Genomic DNA, 22,722 nt, shown 5'->3' on the forward strand with positions numbered 1-22,722 from the left:
CCTCCCCTGAGCGTTGTTAGTTGTTTTTGGTTGTTTTAGTTGTTTTAGTAGTCCTTACTCGTTTTGTTGTGTTTGATTCTCACTCTTTTCTGTAAGGTTTTCCAGCCATTGCCTTATGTGTATGGGGGGGCAATAGGGGAGATTTCTTATAGTTTTCTCAGCCACCTTTGTAAGTCCCTAGTAAATGCTACCTCTGGTACCTCGGGCATGGGTACTGAAGAGGGCCCCCCCAGAACTGCAGCACCAAATGAGTCACTCTGAGAGACTCAACACCAGCCTCATGCAGTCTGCCATTGCAAGTGCATGAAAATGTGTATTCAGAGTTGCAAAATCGACATGGTACTCACTAAGAGTGCCATGTCCACTAGCATTACATGCAATCTAAGTAAGTCACCCCTTTGGCAGACCTTGCAGCCTCAAGGCAGGGTACACTATATTTCACGTGAGGGCATATGTGTGCATGAGCAAATATGCCCCTCCTGTGTCTTTGCGAATTCCACTATGCAGACTCACCCCTTCTCTGATTGAATCTCTCATCTGCTTGGGTGAGTAATGACTTAACCCCCTCTTTTCTACCTTTTTTCTACCGTTGCTTTGCTCTCCTTTCAGAGGTAGTTGGTATAATCATCCACTTATTGCTCTGCAAGTACAATATTTATTCATCCGGCTGGTGCTCAAAGAGACTTAGCCCTTGTAAGTTCTTTTGATTTTGACTGATCCCTGATCTAGTCTTAAATTGATTTTACCAACCCTTTTCATCATCTCTCAAACTATCCCTTTATTTAATTTTGGACCCAGTGCTCTACAATCACTTCTAGTCCTAATGATTACCTTTTAGTAACCCTAGAGCTAAAAATGCTGTCAACAACAGACAATACATAGACTCTACTGACCCTTATTTGTAAATATGTCCAGGGTGATGGTTGTTTTTATGTATACACCCTTGCCACCTTTTCTACACCACATAATCACTGATGTAAGCATTTCAATATTGAGTTCATCCTTAACTGTGGAAATGCATTTATCAGTCCTCTACTCTTTTGGTTGTCTTTTCAGAAACAGTTTGCTGAAATATAGGAATATTATTGTTAAAATAAGTTTACAGTGAAGCACTGTCTTTTGATATCGGGTCTCACAAAAGGTTTTCAAAGACAACAAGCGGGCCACACATGGAAGGAATATTTAACATTTCATGAGTGGGAGAGGAGGAATTACATCCAACATTCCTTTCTAAGGATTTGTTATAGAGGCTGGAATACATTTGTCATGGAGTGAATTTACCTATTATGTGCAGTGTGGTATACAGCTAAATATCAAGGCTTCTTTCATATGCTTTCCTGAACCATGCTCATGCCATTTAGTATAGTCCACTTACTAATCATTTCAGTAAACATGGGCGCTAATAGAGCATCCAAATATATCACAGCACAAAGTAAATTTTGCTGGGTTGTGTGAGCACTTTTGTCATTAAATTTTATTAAAAAAAGAATAGGCAAAGTCAAGTTCTGAATAAAATCAATAAAAGTAAATAAGAAGACCAACATAGAGTAAGCTTTCAAGAATAGCAAGGGAAAGTCTTGACTCACATCCCAGGAAAGAGTGTGTTAAATAGTTTATTTTAGCAATAGTCACATCATGATATTCGATGGAAAAACAGAGAACACATCACTTGGAAAATGAGAACACCATCCAGCATGCATAATATGTGATAACTATCCCCCTATAAACTAGTGAATAGCAAACGATAGCACATTTGAAATTACATACACAACCTCTGTTAGCCAGAGGAAATGGCTTTATAAAGATACAATCAAGTACAGCAGAGCTCCTTCCTCAGGGAATATCAAGAAAACAACAAATACATTATAAGGTTACATTAGATCAGGACCTTAAAATGCTTGAGTTAAGAAGAATTTTTCCTAAATACTGAAGGACATTTTTAACACGAGCTGCACAGATAGAAACAAGAAATCGCATTTAAAATATGTGCAACGCAATACATGTATCAGATTTGAGACCTAGTTATGTCAACTTTAAAATTGAATTATAGAAAAATATAGTGATTTTACTATATTTGCGACCCATCCATGTTATTTAAACACACAAAATTGATAATGTAAAATTCTCCCTCACAGTTGTGCAAATAAATATGGACTAACATGCATACTTATTAGTAATTAGTACCAAGTGGTAGTTGACCATGCAAAGGATAAAACAAAATGTGCACTCAATTGATCATGAGAGTTAATGCTAAACAAGTGATAGTGTAATTTACTCACATTTTAGCACTAACACATTGGGATAAAAGACATGGATAGTGTTCTGTCACACAGGGGGTCTCGTACAAAGTGTTTTTTTTGTAAGTTGAAGAGAAGTTTATAGAGAAAAAGAAAAAAGAAAATAGCATCACATTAAACAGTCATATCATTATGCATGATGACAATAGAGTAAATGTCTTAAGAGGTTTGGAAAGTCGAATATAAAAAAAAGAAAGAGAAGGAGAAAGGAAAAAAGAATATAAGGGTAGAAAAGGAAAAAGAGAAATTGGATTGTGATGGAAACAATACAAACACCATAAATGTCAAAACAATATCAATCAATAAAAGTATGTGATAGATTTCAGAATTATACAACTGTATAAAGTGCAACAAATAACTAGAAATACAAATGTTATATACATTGGAACATTCAAGGGGGTTTGCTAACTTCTTCGTGAAATGGGTAATGAGCAGTAAGGGAATGAGCAGATGAGTCTATAAAAATTGTAACAGGAGTCCAAATATTGTCCCGTCAAAGGTTGAATGTAGGCTTGTCTAGACAATGGTTGTAGCAAATTTCACACCACCATGCCTGAAAGGAAATATCAGAAGTGTCTTTCCAATTCCTGGTAATTTGTTGAAAGGCAACTGCCAGCAACAGGTCTATAAAATCAACAGCACTATAAAAACACTATGGGGGTTATTCTAACTTTGGAGGAGTGTTAATCCGTCCCAAAAGTGACGGTAAAGTGACGGATATACCACCAGCCGTATTACGAGTTCCATAGGATATAATGGACTCGTAATACGGCTGGTGGTAAATCCGTCACTTTTCCGTCACTTTTGGGACGGATTAACACCTCCTCCAAACTTAGAATAACCCCCTATATACTATAAGAACATTTCCAGTCGTCTAATAAACTACCTAAAATATATTGAAGTATGACAAATGAACATTGGTATCAATCAATCAATCAAAAAATTTTATAGAGCGCGCTACTCACCCGTGAGGGTCTAAAGGTGCTTGTGGGGCGGGGGGGTGAAGGGGGGTTACTGTTCTGTTCGATCAATCATGTCTTGAGGATTTTTCTGAAGAGTAGGAGGTCTTTGGTTTTGCGGAGGTTGGTGGGGAGGGAGTTCCAGGTTGTGGGGGCGAGGTAAGAGAAGGCCCTGCCTCCTGTGATGGTTCGTTGGATGAGGGGGACAGTAGCTAGTGTGAGGTCGGCTGATCGGAGGTTGCGGGTGGGAGTGTGGAAGTTCACTCTTTAGTTGAGGTAGGTCGGGCGGGTGTTGTGGAGGGATTTGTGTGCGTGGATGAGGATCTTGAAAGTGAATTTCTTGTCTATGGGGAGCCAGTGAAGGGATTTGAGGTGTGGTGAAATTCGTTCGTGGCGGAGAGGCCAAGGAAGAGGCGTGTGGCTGTGTTCTGGATTCTCTGGAGTTTGCGTTTGAGTTTGAGTGTGGTGCCGTCATAGAGGGCGTTACCGTAGTGTAGTCTGCTGCTGATGAGTGCATGTGGTGACTGATTTGAAGGATTTATTTAGAGTGCGGAGTGTGTGGAAGCAGGAGGAGGTTAGTGCATTGATTTGCTGTGTCATGGAGAGGGAGGAGTCCAGGATGATGCTGAGGTTGCGTTCATGGTTTGGGGGGTGGGTGCGGGGCCTAGGGCGATGGGCCACTAGGAGTCGTCCCATATGGTTTTGTTGGGGCTGAAGATGATGATCTTGGTTTGGTTGGAGTTAAGCTTGAGGTGGTTAGTTGTCATCCAGTTGGCGGTGTCGAAGAGAGCAGCGTGTAAGTTGGTTTTGGCGTTGGTGGGGTTGCTTGTGAGGGAGAGGATGAGTTGGGTGTTGTCTTCGTAGGAGAGGATTGTGATTCTGTGTGGTCGGAGGATGTTGGCTAGGGGGATCATGTAAATGTTTAATTGTGTAGGGCTGAGGGAGGACCCTTGGGGGACTCCGCATATGATCTTGGTAGAGGTGGAGTGGAAAGGTATGAAAAGTATCATTCATTTGTTTCCATAGTCTGAGCCAGAACTGATGTGTGTGAGGACAGGAGAATGCCATGTGATGTAAATCAGTCAAGGGCATATTACAATAATTTTAGTCAATGAAACAGTTGTGAATAAAATTCTATTATATATAGAACATAATGCTTTTATAAGATTTGCTACTCTAAAGGATTTGTCAATTTTGAGCCAAACCTTATTCCATGCCTGAATGGATCAAGAAATATTAAAATATTTTCCCCATTGTAATTCAATTTGAATTTTGAAATTTAAATGTTACGTGCAGTAATGTCCTTGTATAAATGCATTGCGAAACGGTCCTATTGGTTATACTAGTTGTCTGTTGGGTACCCCTAACCGTCTGGTAGGGGAAAGAACCTGTATGGTTTGTAAGAGAATGGGTTGCAGCAAGGAATACTTTTGAATGAAGGAGTTAGGTAAACAAAAATGAGATTGTACCAGTTGAAATATAATGCATGTATTACTATCAACTAGTTGTTTAACCCTTAAGAGACCTTTCTCTCTCTGAGATTTAATAAAAAAAGTTCTACCTTTAATCTTAATTAGCTCATTATACCAAAGGGAAGATTCCAAAATTGTATCTAGCTCGGTTTGGGCAGCTGGTAAAAGGTTGTTTAGTGATTGATGAAAGTTCCTAAAAATAGGGAAGGATAAATGGGAAGTTTTTTGAGTAAATGTAAAAAATTCCTCCACTGAGAATGGCAATAGAAAGGATAGTTAAATATCCGTAAAGGGGAAGGAGTAAGACTGTCATCAGTATTAAGGTATTTAGATTGATTAAAAGAAGCAGTACTATATGAACAGTAGTTGGGAAAATTAACTTACCATATTCTTTAGGACGTTGTAGTTTAGTAAGAGACATTCGAGGATGTTTGTCATGCCGGAGGAACTTAGATATACATGGTTTTGAAATAGTGACCCGTAATCTGTACAGGGAGGGATATTAGCTAAAGTTAAAAGAATATTAGGGGCAAGCATCATTTTGATTTAATCTAATCTATCCCACCATAATAGAAATAGTGGATTCCATCTAGAAGTTAAAGATTAATTTTTTGTTATGACAGATTTAACATTCAACCATCAAGCGAATAGAAAATAAAAAGAAACAGCTAATTCTATTGAAAGCTTTTTCTGCATCAATAGAGAAGCCAGTGAATGTTTATATTTATTAGACGTACTTCAAATATTACAAAATAATCTAGTGTTATCAGATAAATGTCTACCTTTAACAAAGCCAGTTAGTCCTCAACCCATCATATTGGGTAATACTATATCAAGCTGGAGCGCAATAATCTTTGCATAAATTTTATAATCTAGATTTACCAAAGAAACAGGTCTATAGTTTTACATAGTTTAAGATCTTTACCATCCTTTGGGATTAAACAAATCAGAGCATCTTGGAAAGTTTCCCCTGCATGTTCATTTGAAATAAAGAAGAAAAATAATGTAAACAGTTTGAGTAGTAGTAATTTAGAGAAACAAAGATAAAAGTTTATTGTGAATCCATCCAGACCTAGTGCCTTCACTCTTTTAATCAAATTCACTGTGAGAGTATCTCTTTGATGGTAATTTCAGTTTCTAGAGGAGCGAAATCTGCAAATAAGACAAATTCTTTAGGAATTTGTGAGAAATAATGTGTAATAGAATACAAAGATTCAGTTACTTCAGGTGTATAGGTTGGAATAATAGGATCTGAATTAATCTAGAGTTTCAGAATCTTGGAGAATAGAAATATTATCAGCAAATAAAATTCACTCAATCTTGTTTTTTCCTTGTTTTTTTTTTTACTTGTTTGTATTCAGCAGTTGCAGAAGATATATTTGGATAGCATGATACACAGGTTGGTGTCACATAGTGTAGGAAGTTGGCTCTGTATGCACTATTTCAAAGTAAGAAATAGCATGCACAGAGTCCAAGGGTTCCCCTTACAGGTAAGATAGTGGCAAAAAGAGATAATTCTAATGCTCTATTTTGTGGTAGTGTGGTCGAGCAGTAGGCTTATCAGAGGGTAGTGTTAAGCATTTGTTGTACACACACAGGCAATAAATGAGGAACACACACTCAAAGACAATTCCAGGCCAATAGGTTTTTATATAGAAAAATATATTTTCTTAGTTTATTTTAAGAACCACAGGTTCAAGATCTACAAACAATACTTTAAATGAAAGGTACTTCACTTAGGAACTTTGGGAACTTTGAATTAGCAAGATAGCATATACAGTTTTCACACATATGGCAATAAGCTATTTTAAAACTGGACTCAGTGCAATTTTCAACAGTTCCTGGGGGAGGTAAGTTGACCACCTACAGGGTTCAAAGTTGGGTCCAAGGTAGCCCACCATTGGGGGTTCAGGGCAACCCCAATGTTACCACGCCAGCAGCTCAGGGCCGGTCAGGTGCAGAGGTCAAAGTGGTGCCCAAAACGCATAGGCTTCAATGGAGAAGGGGGTGCCCTGGTTTCAGTCTGTCAGCAGGTAAGTACCCGCGTCTTGGGAGGGCAGACCAGGGGGGTTTTGTAGGGCACCGGGGGGGACACAAGTCAGCACAGAAAGTACACCCTCAGCGGCACGGGGGCGGCGGGGGGCAGTGTGCAAACAAGCATCGGGTTCGCAATAGAAATCAATGGGAGACCAAGGGGTCTCTTCAGCGATGCAGGCAGGCAAGGGGGGGGGCTCCTCAGGGTAGCCACCACCTGGGCAAGGGAGAGGGCCACCTGGGGGTCGCTACCTGCACTGGAGGTCGGATCCTTCAGGTCCTGGGGGCTGGGGGTGCAGAGTTTTTACCAGGCATCTGGTCTTTGAAACAGGCAGTCGCGGTCAGGGGGAGCCTCGGGATTCCCTCTGCAGGCGTCGCTGTGGGGGCTCAAGGGGGTCAACTCTGGCTACTCACGGTCTCGTAGTCACCGGGTAGTCCTCCCTGTGGTGTTTGTTCTCCATAAGTTGAGCCGGGGGCGTCGGGTGCAGAGTGCAAAGTCTCACACTTCCGGCAGGAAACATGTGTTGTTTCAAAGTTGCTTCTTTGTTGCAATGTTGCAGTCTTTGTGGAACAGAGCCGCTGTCCCCGGGAGTTCTTGGTCCTTCTAGATGCAGGGTAGTCCTCTGAGGATTCAGAGGTTGCTGGACCCTGGGAACGCATCGCTGGAGCAGTGTCTTTAGAAGTGGGGAGACAGGCCGGTTGAGCTGGGGCCATAGCAGTTGGTGTCTCCGTCTTCTCTGCAGGTTTTTCAGTTCAGCAGTCCTCTTCTTCTTAGGTTGCAGGAATTTGAGTTCCTAGGTTCTGGGGAGCCCCTAAATAAGTGTTTAGGTCTGGGGGGTTAGTAGCCAATGGCTACTATCCCTGAGGGTGGCTACACCCTCTTTGTGCCTCCTCCCTGAGGGGAGGGGAGCACATGCCTATCCCTATTGGGGGAATCCTCCATCTGCAAGATGGAGGATTTCTAAGAGTCAGAGTCACCTCAGCTCAGGACACCTTAGGGGCTGTCCTGACTAGCCAGTGACTCCTCCTTGTTTTTCTCATTATCTCCTCCGGCCTTGCCGCCAAAAGTGGGGCCATGGCCAGAGGGGGCGGGCAACTCCACTAGCTGGAGTGCCCTGGGGTGCTGTAACAAAGGAGGTGAGCCTTTCAGGCTCACCGCCAGGTGTTACAGTTCCTGCAGGGGGAGGTGAGAAGCACCTCCACCCAGTACAGGCTTTGTTACTAGCCACGGAGTGACAAAGGCACTCTCCCCATGTGGCCAGCAACATGTCTGGTGTGTGGCAGGCTGCTAAAACTAGTCAGCCTACACGGATAGTCGGTTAAGGTTTCAGGGGGCACCTCTAAGGTGCCCTCTGGGGTGTATGTTACAATAAACTGTACACTGGCATCAGTGTGCATTTATTGTGCTGAGAAGTTTGATACCAAACTTCACAGTTTTCAGTGTAGCCATTATGGTGCTGTGGAGTTCATGCATGATAGACTCCCAGACCATATACTCTTATGGCTACCCTGCACTTACAATGTCTAAGGTTTTGCTTAGACACTGTAGGGGCATAGTGCTCATGCACTTATGCCCTCACCTATGGTATAGTGCACCCTGCCTTAGGGCTGTAAGGCCTGCTAGAGGGGTGACTTATCTATACCTGTAGGCAGTGTGAGGTTGGCATGGCACCCTGAGGGGAGTGCCATGTCGACTTAGTCTTTTTATCCCCACTAGCACACACAAGCTGGCAAGCAGTGTGTCTGTGCTGAGTGAGGGGTCCCCAGGGTGGCATAAGACATGCTGCAGCCCTTAGAGACCTTCCCTGGCATCAAGGCCCTTGGTACCAGAGGTACCAGTTACAAGGGACTTACCTGGATGCCAGGGTGTGCCAATTGTGGAAACAAAAGTACAGGTTAGGGAAAGAATACTGGTGCTGGGGCCTGGTAGGCAGGCCTCAGCACACTTTCACATCATAACTTGGCATCAGCAAAGGCAAAATGTCAGGGGGTAACCATGCCAAGAAGGCATTTCCTTACACATAGGGCAAACTAATTAATCCAATATGGTCCTCAATCAAAAATAAACAATTGGGAAAAATATTCAACTTTTAGGGGGTCAGGGACCCACTACATTAATTACTGCAGGTCTGACACACAACTACACAGCCCCAGTTCATATCTGATGAGCAATACTTTTTTTTTTTTTAATTGAATTTTGCCATACACAAATAACATACATTAACACAAACGGGTCCCCTCATCATAGCAATAAGTGATAAATGCTACAATCCTTTTCAGCTACAGCGTTGTCCCGGACAACAAGGGAAAGTCTATGGATGTATCTCACAGTGAGCATCGGTATCAAGGGACACTTCTCCAAACCACCTCCACTGGCTGTCAAACGACATAGTCCGCAACACCAGTATAGGAAGCAAGTGATAATCAGCAGATGACTCAGCATAACATAGCAGAGGGGAAAAACGACAGAAAGAACAAAGAAACAGAAAGGCAGGTGGAGCACACAACCAAATCGCGCTAGCCCATCTCAACAGCACAAGATCATACCTAGTCTAGAGAGGGAATGAGCCTCTAGCGTGGGCATCGCCAGTCACACCACTTACGCACTTTGGGTCGCCAGATAGTCAATCAAAGGGGCCCAAATATCCTTAGGACGAGACCCCTCAGACATAAGGTCCTAAAAGACCGTCAGCTGGTCATGGCAAAAGGCAGCATCTCGCAACCATTCAGATTTACGCGGCGCTCTTTTCCTACCCCAGCACATGGCAACCCTACGCTTGGCCAGCAACAGAAGCAGGCCCACTAGATGCCTATGCGGCCCCTGGATCTCATCTACACACCCCAGCAGCGCAACCCTGGGGGAAACAGGCATCTCCGGATCAACCATTTCAGTAATCACTTGCCAAACCTCTACCCAAAAATCGTAGACTTCCGCACACTCCCATGCCAGATGCAAAAAAACCCGCATCCGGCGCCCGACAGCGAGCACTGCACGCATCCGCACGCAAACCCATAGAGTGGAGCCCCTTAGGTGTATAATATAGTCGGTGCAAAAACTTAAAGTGCAGCAGCAGCAACCTATAATTCGGGGACAGCGCTCTCATATGAGCACAGCAGCTGCGCCACATCGCCTCTGTGATGGACACCCCCACATCTCTCTCCCATGCAATCCTGGAGGACTCCCCAGAGCCACCTCTCTGCTCTTGCATACAGTTATACAGCTTGGTGACCAGCTTGCCCGGAGACCGCGCGCCGCAAAGCACCTCCAGAGCTCGAAACTCCAATGGGGTCCCAGCCGGACTAAGGAATCGGTCCCGCAACAGAGCACGGACCCGGAGAGCGTACAAGCGCTGCAGCGCCGTACCATCACAGCCAGCCAGCGCCTCAGAAATGTCGAGCAAGCGACCGTCCACCAGCCAGTCCCCCAGCTCAGTCAAGCCGGCATCTTGGAGAAAACCACGCACCCTGCCGTCCCGGAACATCTGAGCATCAGCGATCGCCATGACGGGCAGCGAAGGAGCAAAAGGAGTAGTAACCCCAGAACGCTGCATCAACGCCCCCCACGCTCTCACTGTGCATGCCACCGTGTCAATTCCCTTAACTCGGGACTGCACTTGACTTCCGAGCACGCACAATAAGCCATCCGGCAACACGGAGTCACTCTCAGGCGCCAGATGCGGCAAGTAGCGAATCGGATTCAGCCAATAGTACGCAAAGTGCGCCTGTGCACAGTAGTAGTAGAGCTCCAGATCCGGAGCAGCAAGCCTGCCCAGTTCAAACGGCAGTGTCAGTCTCTCCCAGGAAATGCGCGGCCGGCGTCCCACCTATGCCAAACGAATTAGCGCGGAGCGCAGATTTCGCAAGTAGCCCCTTGCGAGCGGAAGGGGAAGATTCACAAACAGATACAAGAACTTAGGGAGAACCACTATCTTTGCAATAGCAATACGCCCAATTAGCAACAGTGGTAGGGCGCGCCAGATCTCAACCTTTTCCTCCAGCCACGCCAGTATAGCACCATAGTTAGCCAGCCGTAGTGTGTCAACATTACAGCTCAGCTGTATACCCACATAGCGCACCGGCCCCTCCACCCAAACCAGAGGGTATCGAGAATTAAATCTTATCACACTGGGAGTCAGAGGCAGAACCATCGATTTCGACCAATTGATAGTGACGCCAGAAAAGGTACCAAAGCGCACAATTTCATCCAATAAAGTATCCAGATTCTGACCAGGATTCCGCACGTATAGGGCGATGTCATCAGCATACAAAGATATCAGAACAGGTCGCTGTTGAAACTGTAAGCCTCTATCATTGTATTTCTGTCGCAGCCCCGCCGCCAGGGGCTTTATAGCCACCGCAAAAAGGAGTGGGGACAGCGGGCACCCCTGACGTGTACCGCGCGCAAGAGGGAATGGAGCCGACAAGCATCCGTTAAGGCGCGACCTGGCAGTAGGCAGAGTATACAACGATCTAATCCAATTCACGAAACGCGCACTGAGTCCCACTCGGCCTAAAAGTGCAAACATATAGTCCCAGGCCAGAGAGTCAAAAGCCTTGGCGGCGTCAAGAAATACCGCAGCCACATTATCTTCTGCCCTCAGTGAGCCTGCCACTGCCAAAAAAAGTGCGCAAGTTGTGACACGTAGACCTCCCGGGGACAAATCCCGACTGATCCAGTAGCACCAACCTAGAGAGAAGTGGCTGCAGGCGCGCCGCTATCATCTTTGCCAGGATTTTATTGTCAATGGTTATCATAGAGAGTGGACGGTACCAGTCACGTCGGGTCTTTCCCAGGCTTCAAAACTGTTACTATCAAAGCCTCCCGGAGCGAGGCCGGCAGCGTCCCAGTCTCCAGGGGCTCCGCATACACCTCCAACAGGCACGGGGCAAGAATATCAACATATTCTTTATAAAACGCTGGGGTCAGGCCGTCTAGGCCTGGAGACTTATCGCCAGGTAGGCCACGAATCGCCGCTGCTACCTCCTCCACAGTGAACGGTTTATCCAAATACGCCCTGTGCGCCACATCAAACCATACAAGCGCAATATCTGCAAAATACTCAGGCCCTCCGGTTCCGCATAGAGCCGAGTAAAGTATTCTGTAAACACTTGCATTACACCATTCGATCCAGTCACCCTTCCGCCCCCAACGTCAACAACCTCAGTAACATAATTACTGGCCCAGGGCCTGCAAAGCATATCTCAGGTGTTCGCCCCGCTCTCTCACCCTCCCCATACCGACGAGCCTGTGCATGTCTCCCGGAAAAACAGATCTCTCTCAGGGAGGCCTCCTCATATAAGGACACCTCTCGCCGGATCTCCGCAAGGACCTCTCTTGACCAGCTCGCAGCCAAGCGCCTCTCCAACTCTATAAGCCTTCCCTCGATATCAGCCATCTCCGTCTCAAAGCCCTCACGATGCCATGTTGCTTCGAGAGACACACTCCTCGAATAACAACCTTAAATGTCTCCCATAAGGTACCCGCAGACCCCACAGATCCGCGGTTCTCATCGAAAAACAACTGAATCGCCTCACGTACTTCCTCCGGAAAGGCCTCATCTCGAAGCGCCCCACTGGTTAACCGCCACATAACCGTCTGGTGCAGTTCACTAGGTATCACTAGCTCCAGCCTAACCGGCGAGTGGTCCGTCAATGTGCGGGGGAGATGATCTACCGCTCTCGTCCAGGCCTCCACATCTCTGGTGCCCAGCCAACGATCTATTCGGGACCAACTGCCATGGACGTAATTCAGACATGTTCCCTCTCTCACGTCTGCATGCTTCTGTCGCCACAAGTCCACCAGCACGCCACTCCGCATCACTGCCGCCAAAGACTTTGCCGCAGAGACATGCTGCACCCTGGCCACACTCTCACGATCCATCCTTGCATCCAAGATCACGTTGAAATCACCACCCCAGATCACTGCCCCAACACCCAGCGACTCCACAAGACGCCAGAGCACCAGGAAGAACTCTGGGTCATCGACATTCGGTCCATACACTGCGACAAGTCGACAAGCCCTGTCAAGTAACGTACCGCTCAGTAAAACATATCTGCCATTTGGATCAACAATAACTTCTCGCGTGCGCCACTGCAACCCCTTGCGAATTAAAATTGCTACTCCACGAGCATAGCCAGAGTACGTGGAACAGTGAGCCTCACCAACCCACCCAGCTTTCAGTCTTCCCACCGCGGTCGCCACCAGATGTGTCTCTTGTAGCATACAAATATCAATTTCATGTCTTTTAACATATGCAGACACCAATCGAACCTTCCGCCTGTCGTTAAGCCCACGCACATTCCACGTCAAGCATCGGACCACCTACATATCATCACCCCTCATCCCATTCTACAGACATCCAACGCTGCACGAGAAAGCTCCTCTCCACCTGCCAGAAACATAAGGAAAAGACAACCAAAACTACATCTGAAACAGTCACCCTACAACCAGAAGTAACCCGAGCCCCCCCGCCCACACAGGCCCCCCAATCGGACCCTTTCAATAACCCACCCACTCAACCCCCAAACCCACCCCCTGAAACAAAAGCAAAAATTAGCAGGACTCATCCCAGGGGCGGCAGCCGGCCTAACAGCTCTCCACCCAGAGTAAACTAGGGAAGAGGGGCCCATGGGCCAAGTAGCAGACTACACATCAGGCGGACCCGTGCACGAAGCAGCCCCGCGCACCCCAGCAGCCCCAATCAATACTTTTAGGCCAATCAAAGCCGGTTAGTCATTGTCACTTAAAGTGGCGTCCCCTGCTCCCGGCCCCCGACTCCGCAGCCCCCCCACCCTTTAGGTAATCATCTAGCAAACTTGGCTGCCTGCTTTGGGTCCGTGAAATACAGCACCTTGCCCTCGTGCCGCACCCTCAGTCTGGCCGGATATAATAGGGCAAACCCGACTCCAGCCTGGCTCAGCAGCCGTTTGGTGGGCAGAAAAGCACGCCTCTGAGCCTGCACACCAGGGGTGTAATCAGGAAAAAAGTTGATTTCCGAGTTCTTGCATACCAGCGGCCTTCTCTCCCTTGCCAGTCGAAGGACAGCATCCCGGTCCCTGTAATTCAAGAGGCACGCAATAATTGGACGCAGAGGTGTTCCCGGCGGGGGCCGAGGCCCTATGGACCAGTGCGCCCTCTCAACCACCAGCATCCGTGAGAGCTCGCCTGCGAACAGTTCCAGCAACATACTCTCCACAAAGTCTTCCATGCGACCCATATCAGTCGCCTCCGGCAGCCCCACAATGCGGATATTGTTACGGCGGGACCGCGCCTCCAAGTCCTCATTCTTATTCCGTATCACCTCCAGGATGCGTTCCATTCGTGCAATCTGTTCTCTGTCACCCCGGCGTGCATCTTCCATTTCTGACGTGCGTGACTCCAGAACCTCAAACCTGGAATCATGGTCATCGACCCGGGCTCTGATGCGGTCGAGACATTCCGTCACATGGTACAGCTTGGCATCTATGCCAGCCATGCTAGTCTTAAGCTCCAAAAACATGGACCGCACAGACACCTCAGGGCTCTCCTCTCCAATCTCGACATCACTGGGCTGGGAGGTAGAAGCAGCACTCCTCTTCCCCCCCCCCCCTCGAAGGTGAGTTTTGCACCCACCACCAAGACCACTCTCCCAGCTGCCCAGCTCGCTCCGCAGGACCACCAGTCAGCATCCAGGTCACCAGGCCCACATCAAAACTCTCCGAAGAGCAGGCTAGTCCGTGCTGGTGCCCCAAGATTCTCCACCAGCAACAGCTCCAGCACAGTAAATCTGCGTTGCAGGGGGTATCCAGGCCCCCAGTCAGATCCAGCACCCCGAGAGAGGGGCACTCTACAGCATCAGGCCCTCAGTAAACCACCACGTGCGGAATCAGCAGCACCGTCACCAGGCCACCTTACTCACTGTCCAGCCATCGGCACTAGAATCCAATCAGGCACTCCAGGCAGCGCTGTACAGGGCCTCCGGTATAATTTGACGGTCCCTCCTGGGCACCGCCCTGGGGAGAGTACCGCAGAGCCAAGCCGCGACCCCCCCCCCCAGCCGTCCACTCGCCAATGTCAGGCGCCCCCGGCCGCCACAGTCCTCAGGTCCGTCCCCCTCCTCTCAGGGCCGAACCAGCATTCCGCACCGGGCCCGCTCCTCGCGTGCTTCTAGGCCGTCCAAGCCCAGGCACCACCAGCAGCAAAAATCCAAAGGGCTGTGGGGCCCGAACAAGTCTCCTCAGCCGCAGGGCTGCGGAAGCCCAGGGGGGGCACGAGGCAGCAAGGGCCGCGGCACGACTTAGCGGCCGATCAGGGCCCCAGACACACTCTTGCTCCCGGCACAGAACGCTCGCCCGGAGCGGCCGCAATCCTCCTCACCTCCTCACTTTCTAAAACACGCGCGCTCGGGCGGAGGCCAGCGTCAGGCCCGCCCACGCGGCTCCAGGTCCCAGCACCGGCCTCGGCCGCTCCCACGGCGCCCAAAATGTCACTGGTGCTCCCCGGGGGTATCGCCCTGGTCCGCCCCCGCTGCAGCCGCCTGCAGGATAAGTAAAACAAATAAATGGCCTGGGGCCCGGCGGAGCCTCACTCGGTGTCGGCCATCTTGCCCGGCGGCCAGGCCACGCCCCCCCTGATGAGCAATACTTAAAAGTGTACCTGCACTGCATTTTAAGTTTATATCACCTGAACAACCCAAACATCTAAAATGCAGTTAACATGGAGCACATCAACAGCAGCAGCAGCAGAAACTCAATGTGTGCTCCCTACCCCTGGACCCTATCTGCAAGGGGCCAGAGTGGTCTGGGGACCAGAGACAGAATGGAGGGGGCTTCACCCCAAAAGAGAAGGAGGGAGGGGTCCCGAGGAGCACCAGTACTCGACCTTACTTTTTAATTTTAAGGTAGTTAAGAGTTTACCTGCTTTATTTTGTCCTTCATAATATTTAGCACTAGATCAAAGTGCAAATGATGCTTCACCTTCAGTGGAGTTTTTATTAAATTGACATTTACCATGAATTAATTCATCAAGGCAGGATGTGGATTTTATAGCGAAATATACAGTCTCTAAAAGAGACCCATAAAGTTTGAGGGGACAGCTCAGGAGTATCATTAAAAAGAAAAACATCTTGGATAAAATATTCAAAACTCTGAGTAAACTGAGTATTTAATAGAAGAGATTTATTAAATTGCCATTGTTTGTTTCCATTAGAAACTGGGAATAATTCTAAATCCATTAGCACTAGGGTGTAATCTGTAATTAGGATGGAAACATTTGCTGAGTGCAGAAGGTGAAAGGGTAAAGTCTTAGTTATAAATAAATTATCTAATCTGGATTGGGAAAAAGGTACTTGTGAAAAGAAGATATATCTTTCCGAGTCAGATTACAGAATCTCCACGCATCTACTAGTGATTGTCGATTAATTGTTGATCGAAATTGTTTATGGATAATGAAAGGAGTAAAAGACACGTTAGAGCTGCAGTCTATAAAAGGTTCAATAACTAGGTTACAATCCCCTCCTAGAATTACATAATCCTCTGAAATATACATTCATTTATGAGAAACATCAGGCCTCAAGACACAATGGAGAAGACGTCCATCCACAATGGACGGGTGAAGGAACTTGCCAGCAGATTGAGGAGGCCTACCTAGGTGGAGTAAAAGAAGAGAGAAGAAATATAAACACCAATAATGGCATTAACAAACTCTATATACTGAGAAGGAAATAAGGAAATCAAAGAGGAACAAGTCTAGTCACATCCACTGCGTCTTCTTTGCAACTGTCTTCTTTGCAACTGTCAAATAATTTCAGTAAAAGTGTTGGATCTTCATATGTGGTTGTTTTGTCCTTATAGGTGTTCTTGTAGGTGACCTTAAATAGGCAGGGGTGAAACAAACCAAAGCATGGAGTAAAGAATATAAGAGTAGGAAGCATCTCCAGAAACTTCTTATGTCTTCCTGCAGCCGCCTTGCCTAGATCTTGTGTGAAAAAGAAATTAGATTTCAGCCATGAAATAGGACCTTTACCCTTTGCTGACTTAAGAACAATTAGTAAGGCAGAAGCAGAATGATGACCCCTCTGGGTTTCAAGCGGAAGTTGTGAGTTTAGGATTATGACCTAGATGATGAGCTCACTGAATGTGTAAATAATTCGTTTTAGGCAGGCCAGGCCCTTTTGGAATAAAATATTGAAATAATGAAATAGGATATGGGCCTTCCATGCCTTCTGTCAATCCATAAATGTGTAGATTATTCCTTCAGTTTGTATTTTCCAAACCGTCAGTTTGTTTTTTAGTTGAAGTACCTCAAATTACAAAATGGCAAGTTTATGTGAATCATCATGCAAAATTCCCATTTTGTGTTCACGTCAGTGACCCAATTGTCCAATAAAGACCATTTACCATCTAAGATTTGTAGACATCTATTAGATTCTTCTTATATGGTTTGAGAGGACAGATTTCCTCCAAGATAATTTCCATGGTAATTGGAGAAGAGTTGACTGGAGAAGGAGGATCTTTCTAAAATAATTTGTGAGGAAAGACTAGAGGTACGACTTGTTTTAGAAGACAATGTAGAAGAACTTGTCACCATTTGAGGAGTCACCAGTGAGTTAGATATGGAAACCTGCAGAAGAGGTTCAGAACTCTCCATGGTAGTCTGAGAACATAGAAATGTTGTAGAATGATCTAATAGGAGGTGCATTAAATTTCAAATTACATCTTTTCCCCCAAAAAAGATAAGCGAAGTCTATCTAAATTGAAGGATATCTACAACTAGTTAGCTGAAGTGGATAATGTCAACCACTGACTCTCTAAGCAAACTCCAGAGTAAGGAAGGTTTAGAGGCAGAAGAAATGTCAATACTTACAGTTACAAAATGAAGAAAACTGAAGCATAATATGTAGCAAGTGATATCCTGGAGATATTGTGAATAGCTGTTTAATAGAGACTGTCAGATTTGCCTTGAAGAGTTCTTTCTGAAATGTATGACGCAATTAACAGCCGACCCACTAGTAGGGAATTGTCGAATCAGAAACAAAATGGTGGGCGTGACTTATTCAGTCAGTGCACCAGCCTCAGAGCTACAAAAAACTGCAGTACCGCCTTGGTTTCCTGCTACGAGTAGCAAAAATGAAAGAGGAGCACTTCCCTCCACGCTCACTCCTCCCTGAAGTGGGCCATAGCAGTGATGACACTCCTCTGGTTAACTGCTTCTTTCGTCAGCCATGGAGCCGGATCAGGTCATGGCCATCTTCTACAGCATCAAGTCATGCCCCCAGCGTCCCCATGGACAAAGTGTTCGAACAATCCCAAAACCTTCATATTTACTGAACATGTTTTGTAATGTACTCAATCTACTTCACAATTTGGAGAAGGTTTTCTGAATCATTTAAATGGTTTTAGGAAGCATTGAGGAATCACTGTTTGGAAAGAACGTTTTAAGGGTGCCCCTTCCAAACACAGATTACTTAAGGTATATATTATTGTTTTGCAAAATCCAGTTGCAAAACATGAATATGTTAGCCCCAGTTCAAAGGAGGTGGAAAACCATTCACAAGTGGAAGGGAGTCCCCAAGGGACACCTTTTCCCTATGTGAATGATAAAAACATTTTTAAGAGTAGACAACTACCTAATCTACAAAAAATGGTTGTAAACATTTTAATTTTGTTTGTTTAACCCCTTCGCTGCTAGGCCTTTTCCGCCTCAGGTGCCAGGGCTTTTTTGGTTATTTAGGGCAGTTTGCACTTAGGCCCTCATAACTTTTTGTCCACATAAGCTACCCACGCCAAATTTGTGTCCTTTTTTCCAACATCCTAGTGATTCTAGAGGTACCCAGACTGTGTGGTTTCCCCTGGAGGAGACTAAGAAATTAGCCAAAATACAGCGAGAACATTGTTTTGTTTTTAGAAATGGGAAAAAGGGGCTGCAGAAGAAGGCTTGTGGTTTCTTCCCTGATTATGGCATCAACAAAGGGTTTGTGGTGCTAAAATTACCATCTTCCCAGCTTTCAGGAACAGGCAGACTTGAATCAGAATACTACATTTTACAACACAATTTTGGCATTTTACTGGGACAGACCCGATTTTAACTTTTTTGTGCTTTTAGCCTCCTTCTAGTTAGTGACAGAAATGGGTGCGTAACCAATGCTGGATCCCAGAAAGCTAAACATTTCTGAAAAGTAGACAAAATTCTGAATTAGCAAGGGGTCATTTGTGTAGATCCTACAAGGTTTTCCTACAGAAAATAGCAGCTAAAATAAAAACACATTGAAATTGAGCAGAACAAAACAGCCATTTCTCTCCACGTTTTACTCTGTAACTTTTTCCTGCCATGTCATATTTTCAAAGGCAGTATACCGTTCCGTCTGCTGGACCCTTCTGGTTGCGGTTTGTATTTCCAAAATGGGCACAAGATAAAGTGTTAAGAGGCAGTGGTTATTTGCACATCTCTGAATTCTGGGGTCCCCATACTAGCATGTGAATTACAGGGCAGCTCTCAAATAGACTTGTTTTTTAAATACTGTCTTACATTTGGAAGGAACAAATGTAGAGAAAGACAAGGGGCAATAACACTTGTTCTGCTAATCTGTGTTCCCCCAAATCTCCCGATAAAAATGGCACCTCACTTGTGTGGGTAGGCCTAATGCCCTCGACAGGAAACTAAACATGGACACATCACATTTTTACATTGAAATCCGATGTGTTTTTTGGACCGTGTCTAGCTGTGGATTTTGGCCTCTAGCTCAGCCGGCAGCTAGGGAAACCAACCAAACCTGTACATTTTTTAAAACTAGACACCTAGGGGAATCCAGGATGGGGTGACTTGCGGGGTTCTCACCAGGTTCTGTTACCCTGAATCCTTTGCAGACCTAAAAATTTCACACAAAAAAATACCTTTTCCTCACATTTCGGTGATAGAAAGTTCTGGAATCTGAGAGGAGCCACAAATTTCCTTTCACCCATTATTCCCCCAAGTCTCCCGATAAAAATGGTACCTCACTTGTGTGGGTTGGCCTAGTGCCCGCGACAGGGAAGGGCCCAGAACACAACATGGACACATCAAAGTTTTCTTATGAAAACTGACCTGTTATTTGAATAGTGCCCAGCTGTGGATTTTGTCCTCTAGCTCAGCCGGTACCTAGGGAAACCTTACCAAACCTGGGCATTTTTGAAAACTAGACACCTAGGGGAATCCAGGATGGGGTGACTTGCGGGGCTCTCACCAGCTTCTGTTACCCAGAATCCTTTGCAAACCTAAAAAATGTGGCCAAATAAACACTTTTTCCACACATGTCGGTGACAGAAAGTTCTGGAACCTTAGAGGAGCCACAAATTGAATTCCACCCAGCATTACCCCAAGTCTCCCGATAAAAATGGTACCTCACTTGTGTGGGTAGGCCTAATGCCCGCGACAGGGAAGGGTCCAGAACACAACATGGACACATCAAATTTTCTTGTTAAAACTGGCCTGTTATTTGCATAGTGCATAGCTGTGGATTTTGGCCACTGGCTCAGCCGGCACCTAGGGAATCCTACCAAACCTGTACATTTTTAAAAGCTAGACACCTGCGGGAATCCAGGATGGGGTGACTTGTGGGGCTCTCACCAGGTTCTGTTACCCAAAATCCTTTGCAAACCTCAAAATTTGGCCCAAAAAACACTTTTTCCTCACATTTCGATGACAGAAAGTACTGGAATCTGAGAGGAGCCACAAATTTCCTTCCACCCAGTGTTCCCCCTAGTCTCCCGATAAAAATGGTACCACACTTGTGTGGGTAGGCCTAGTGCCCGCGGAAGGAAATGCCCCAAAACACATCAAAATTATCAAATAAATAACTACCTGTTTTTGCGGGGGCACCTGCATTTTTGGTCCTGGGCTCAGCAGCCATCTAGGGAAACCTACCAAACGCAAACATTTCTGAAAAATAGACACCTGAGGCAGTTCAGGGAGGTGTTATTTGCAGGGATCCCCCAGTGTTTTCTTACCCAGAATCCTCAGCAAACCTCAAATTTAGTAAAAAAATCACATTTTCCCCATATTTGTGTGTGGGATTACCACAAAGGGACACATTTCCTACCACCCAACGTTCCCCTCAGTCTCCCAGTAAAAATGATACCTCACTTGTGTAGGTGGGCCAAGTGCCTGTTACAGGGAAGAGACAAAAACATGTCAAAATTGAGGGGGAAACCAAAGCGGGTCCAAAAGGGCAGTTTGAAAAAAAACATTTTTAGGCTGACAAGTGGGGCAGAATTTTTATCGGTATAGAGGAGACCATGCTGGGTGGTAGGAATTTTGTGTATTCCAGCAAATTCCAGAAGGTTTCATCACAAAAATGTGGGACAAATGTGTGCTCCCCTTATGCCAATTTCACTGTAAAAAAATATCCCTGGTGTCTAGTGGGCTTCACGATCCGGCTGCTGAAATGCTCTGAGAGACATCAAAGGGAAGGAAATTTGTTTCCTTCCCTTTGATGCTTCTCGGGCCCCCATCACATGATCGGAAGAGAAATGCTTTGCATTTCTCTTCCAATCCGCGCTGGAAGTTGAGCTTCCAGCATGGTGGGGGCAACTTCTGATGAGGTCAGCGTGCGATCACGTGCTGATGTCATCAGACGTCACTGGGGGGGTCAGGGAGCTCGGGGTGGAAGGGGAAGCAAATCCCCTTCCAGCCCTGCCATGGGGGGGTGGGGGCGCGGCTCTCGGGGGGAACGCTAGCGCTTCCCCCAAGGGGCCAGTACAAGGACGTAATGGTTACATCCGTGGCGCCTCAGCGCTGCGCCACCGGACGTAACCATTAAGTCCTTGGCACTCAAGAGGTTAAACTCATCCCGTTTTCCTCTTACGAAAACAGGCTGCATTAAAAAAATAAAGATTGCTTTATTTAAAAGTAATCACAGACATGGTGATCTGCTGACCCCAGCAGGCTACTATGTCTGCAAATGTAGCCAACCAAAGTGGATCGCAATACGCAACCTACCTCTTTAAGATTTATGAGGTAGGTTGAATTGCAACCCACTACGATTCTGTATTTTGTGAACCGACTTATTAATCCGTAAATCGGTTCGCAAAATAAAAACACACTCAGTAAAAGATGGTGTGCAAATGGCAACCCTTTCTTGCCCAATGCAATCTGGGTACAGAGATGTCAAAAGATAGATACACACAGATTTAGATCAGCAATGCAATAGAGTACCTTTTACACGTTTGTCTCTTTTTACTTTTCCTAAGATATCTTTTTTCATCTCCTATGTTGTCAGAAAGTCTACAAATGTTTTGTTCTCATTTGCTTACAAGAGAGTTGATTGTAATGTATGTGGAGTACCATAAGATGAAGTAAATATGTTTATTCCAAGAGAAGCTTTTGCCTGCCAATAATACTGCCATTGTTTTACTTTCTATGTTGTCTAGGAACTGGAAGAATTCATTGCAACTTCAGGAGACGCTGGTTTTATCGTAGTTACACTAGGATCATTGGTGTCGTCAGTGAGAAGATTAGAGCTGCTAGAGGAGATGAACGCAGGATTTGCTCTTATGCCCCAAAAGGTGATTTGGCGGTACCAACAATCGAAATGGCCTACCGGGCTTAAATTGGCACCAAATGCCAACATATTTGACTGGCTGCCCCAGAATGATCTAATAGGTAAGACATGTATTAATTAAAGAGCATATTAAAGCACGAGCGCTGACCACAACCAGAAAAATCTTCACGGAGCTTTCAAAGTCTCTGGTTAGAAAGAATGGCCAGAAAACTATTCTGTATAGAATGGTATGGCTACCTTCCAAAACCTACTCACGTTCACACGTTGTGAGCTAGGCAAGTGTGACTCCTGTCAATACGAACCTCATAACCTCACCCATGGTATCATAGATAATAAATTATTTAATCAATGATATCACTGTTCAAATTGCATAACACATCAACATTGACGTCGTCAGTGAGCTCACCGATTCCTTCAGACATACCCTGCACCCAGCACTCCTGCA

At 45.9% G+C, this 22,722-nt stretch overlaps 1 protein-coding gene across 2 annotated transcripts in view; it reads left to right on the forward strand.

The window, feature by feature from the left end:
- LOC138282919 (UDP-glucuronosyltransferase 3A1-like) overlaps positions 1-22,722 on the forward strand; it is a 347,196-nt gene that overhangs the window by 281,599 nt on the left and 42,875 nt on the right. For both annotated transcript variants that reach the window (XM_069220977.1, XM_069220968.1), the window contains one exon: positions 22,147-22,378. In XM_069220977.1, the coding sequence (XP_069077078.1) occupies positions 22,147-22,378 (232 nt within the window). The remainder of the gene's footprint in view (positions 1-22,146; positions 22,379-22,722) is intronic.

Source organism: Pleurodeles waltl, chromosome 1_1 (assembly GCF_031143425.1).
Source record: "Pleurodeles waltl isolate 20211129_DDA chromosome 1_1, aPleWal1.hap1.20221129, whole genome shotgun sequence".
Lineage (NCBI taxonomy): Eukaryota > Metazoa > Chordata > Amphibia > Caudata > Salamandridae > Pleurodeles > Pleurodeles waltl.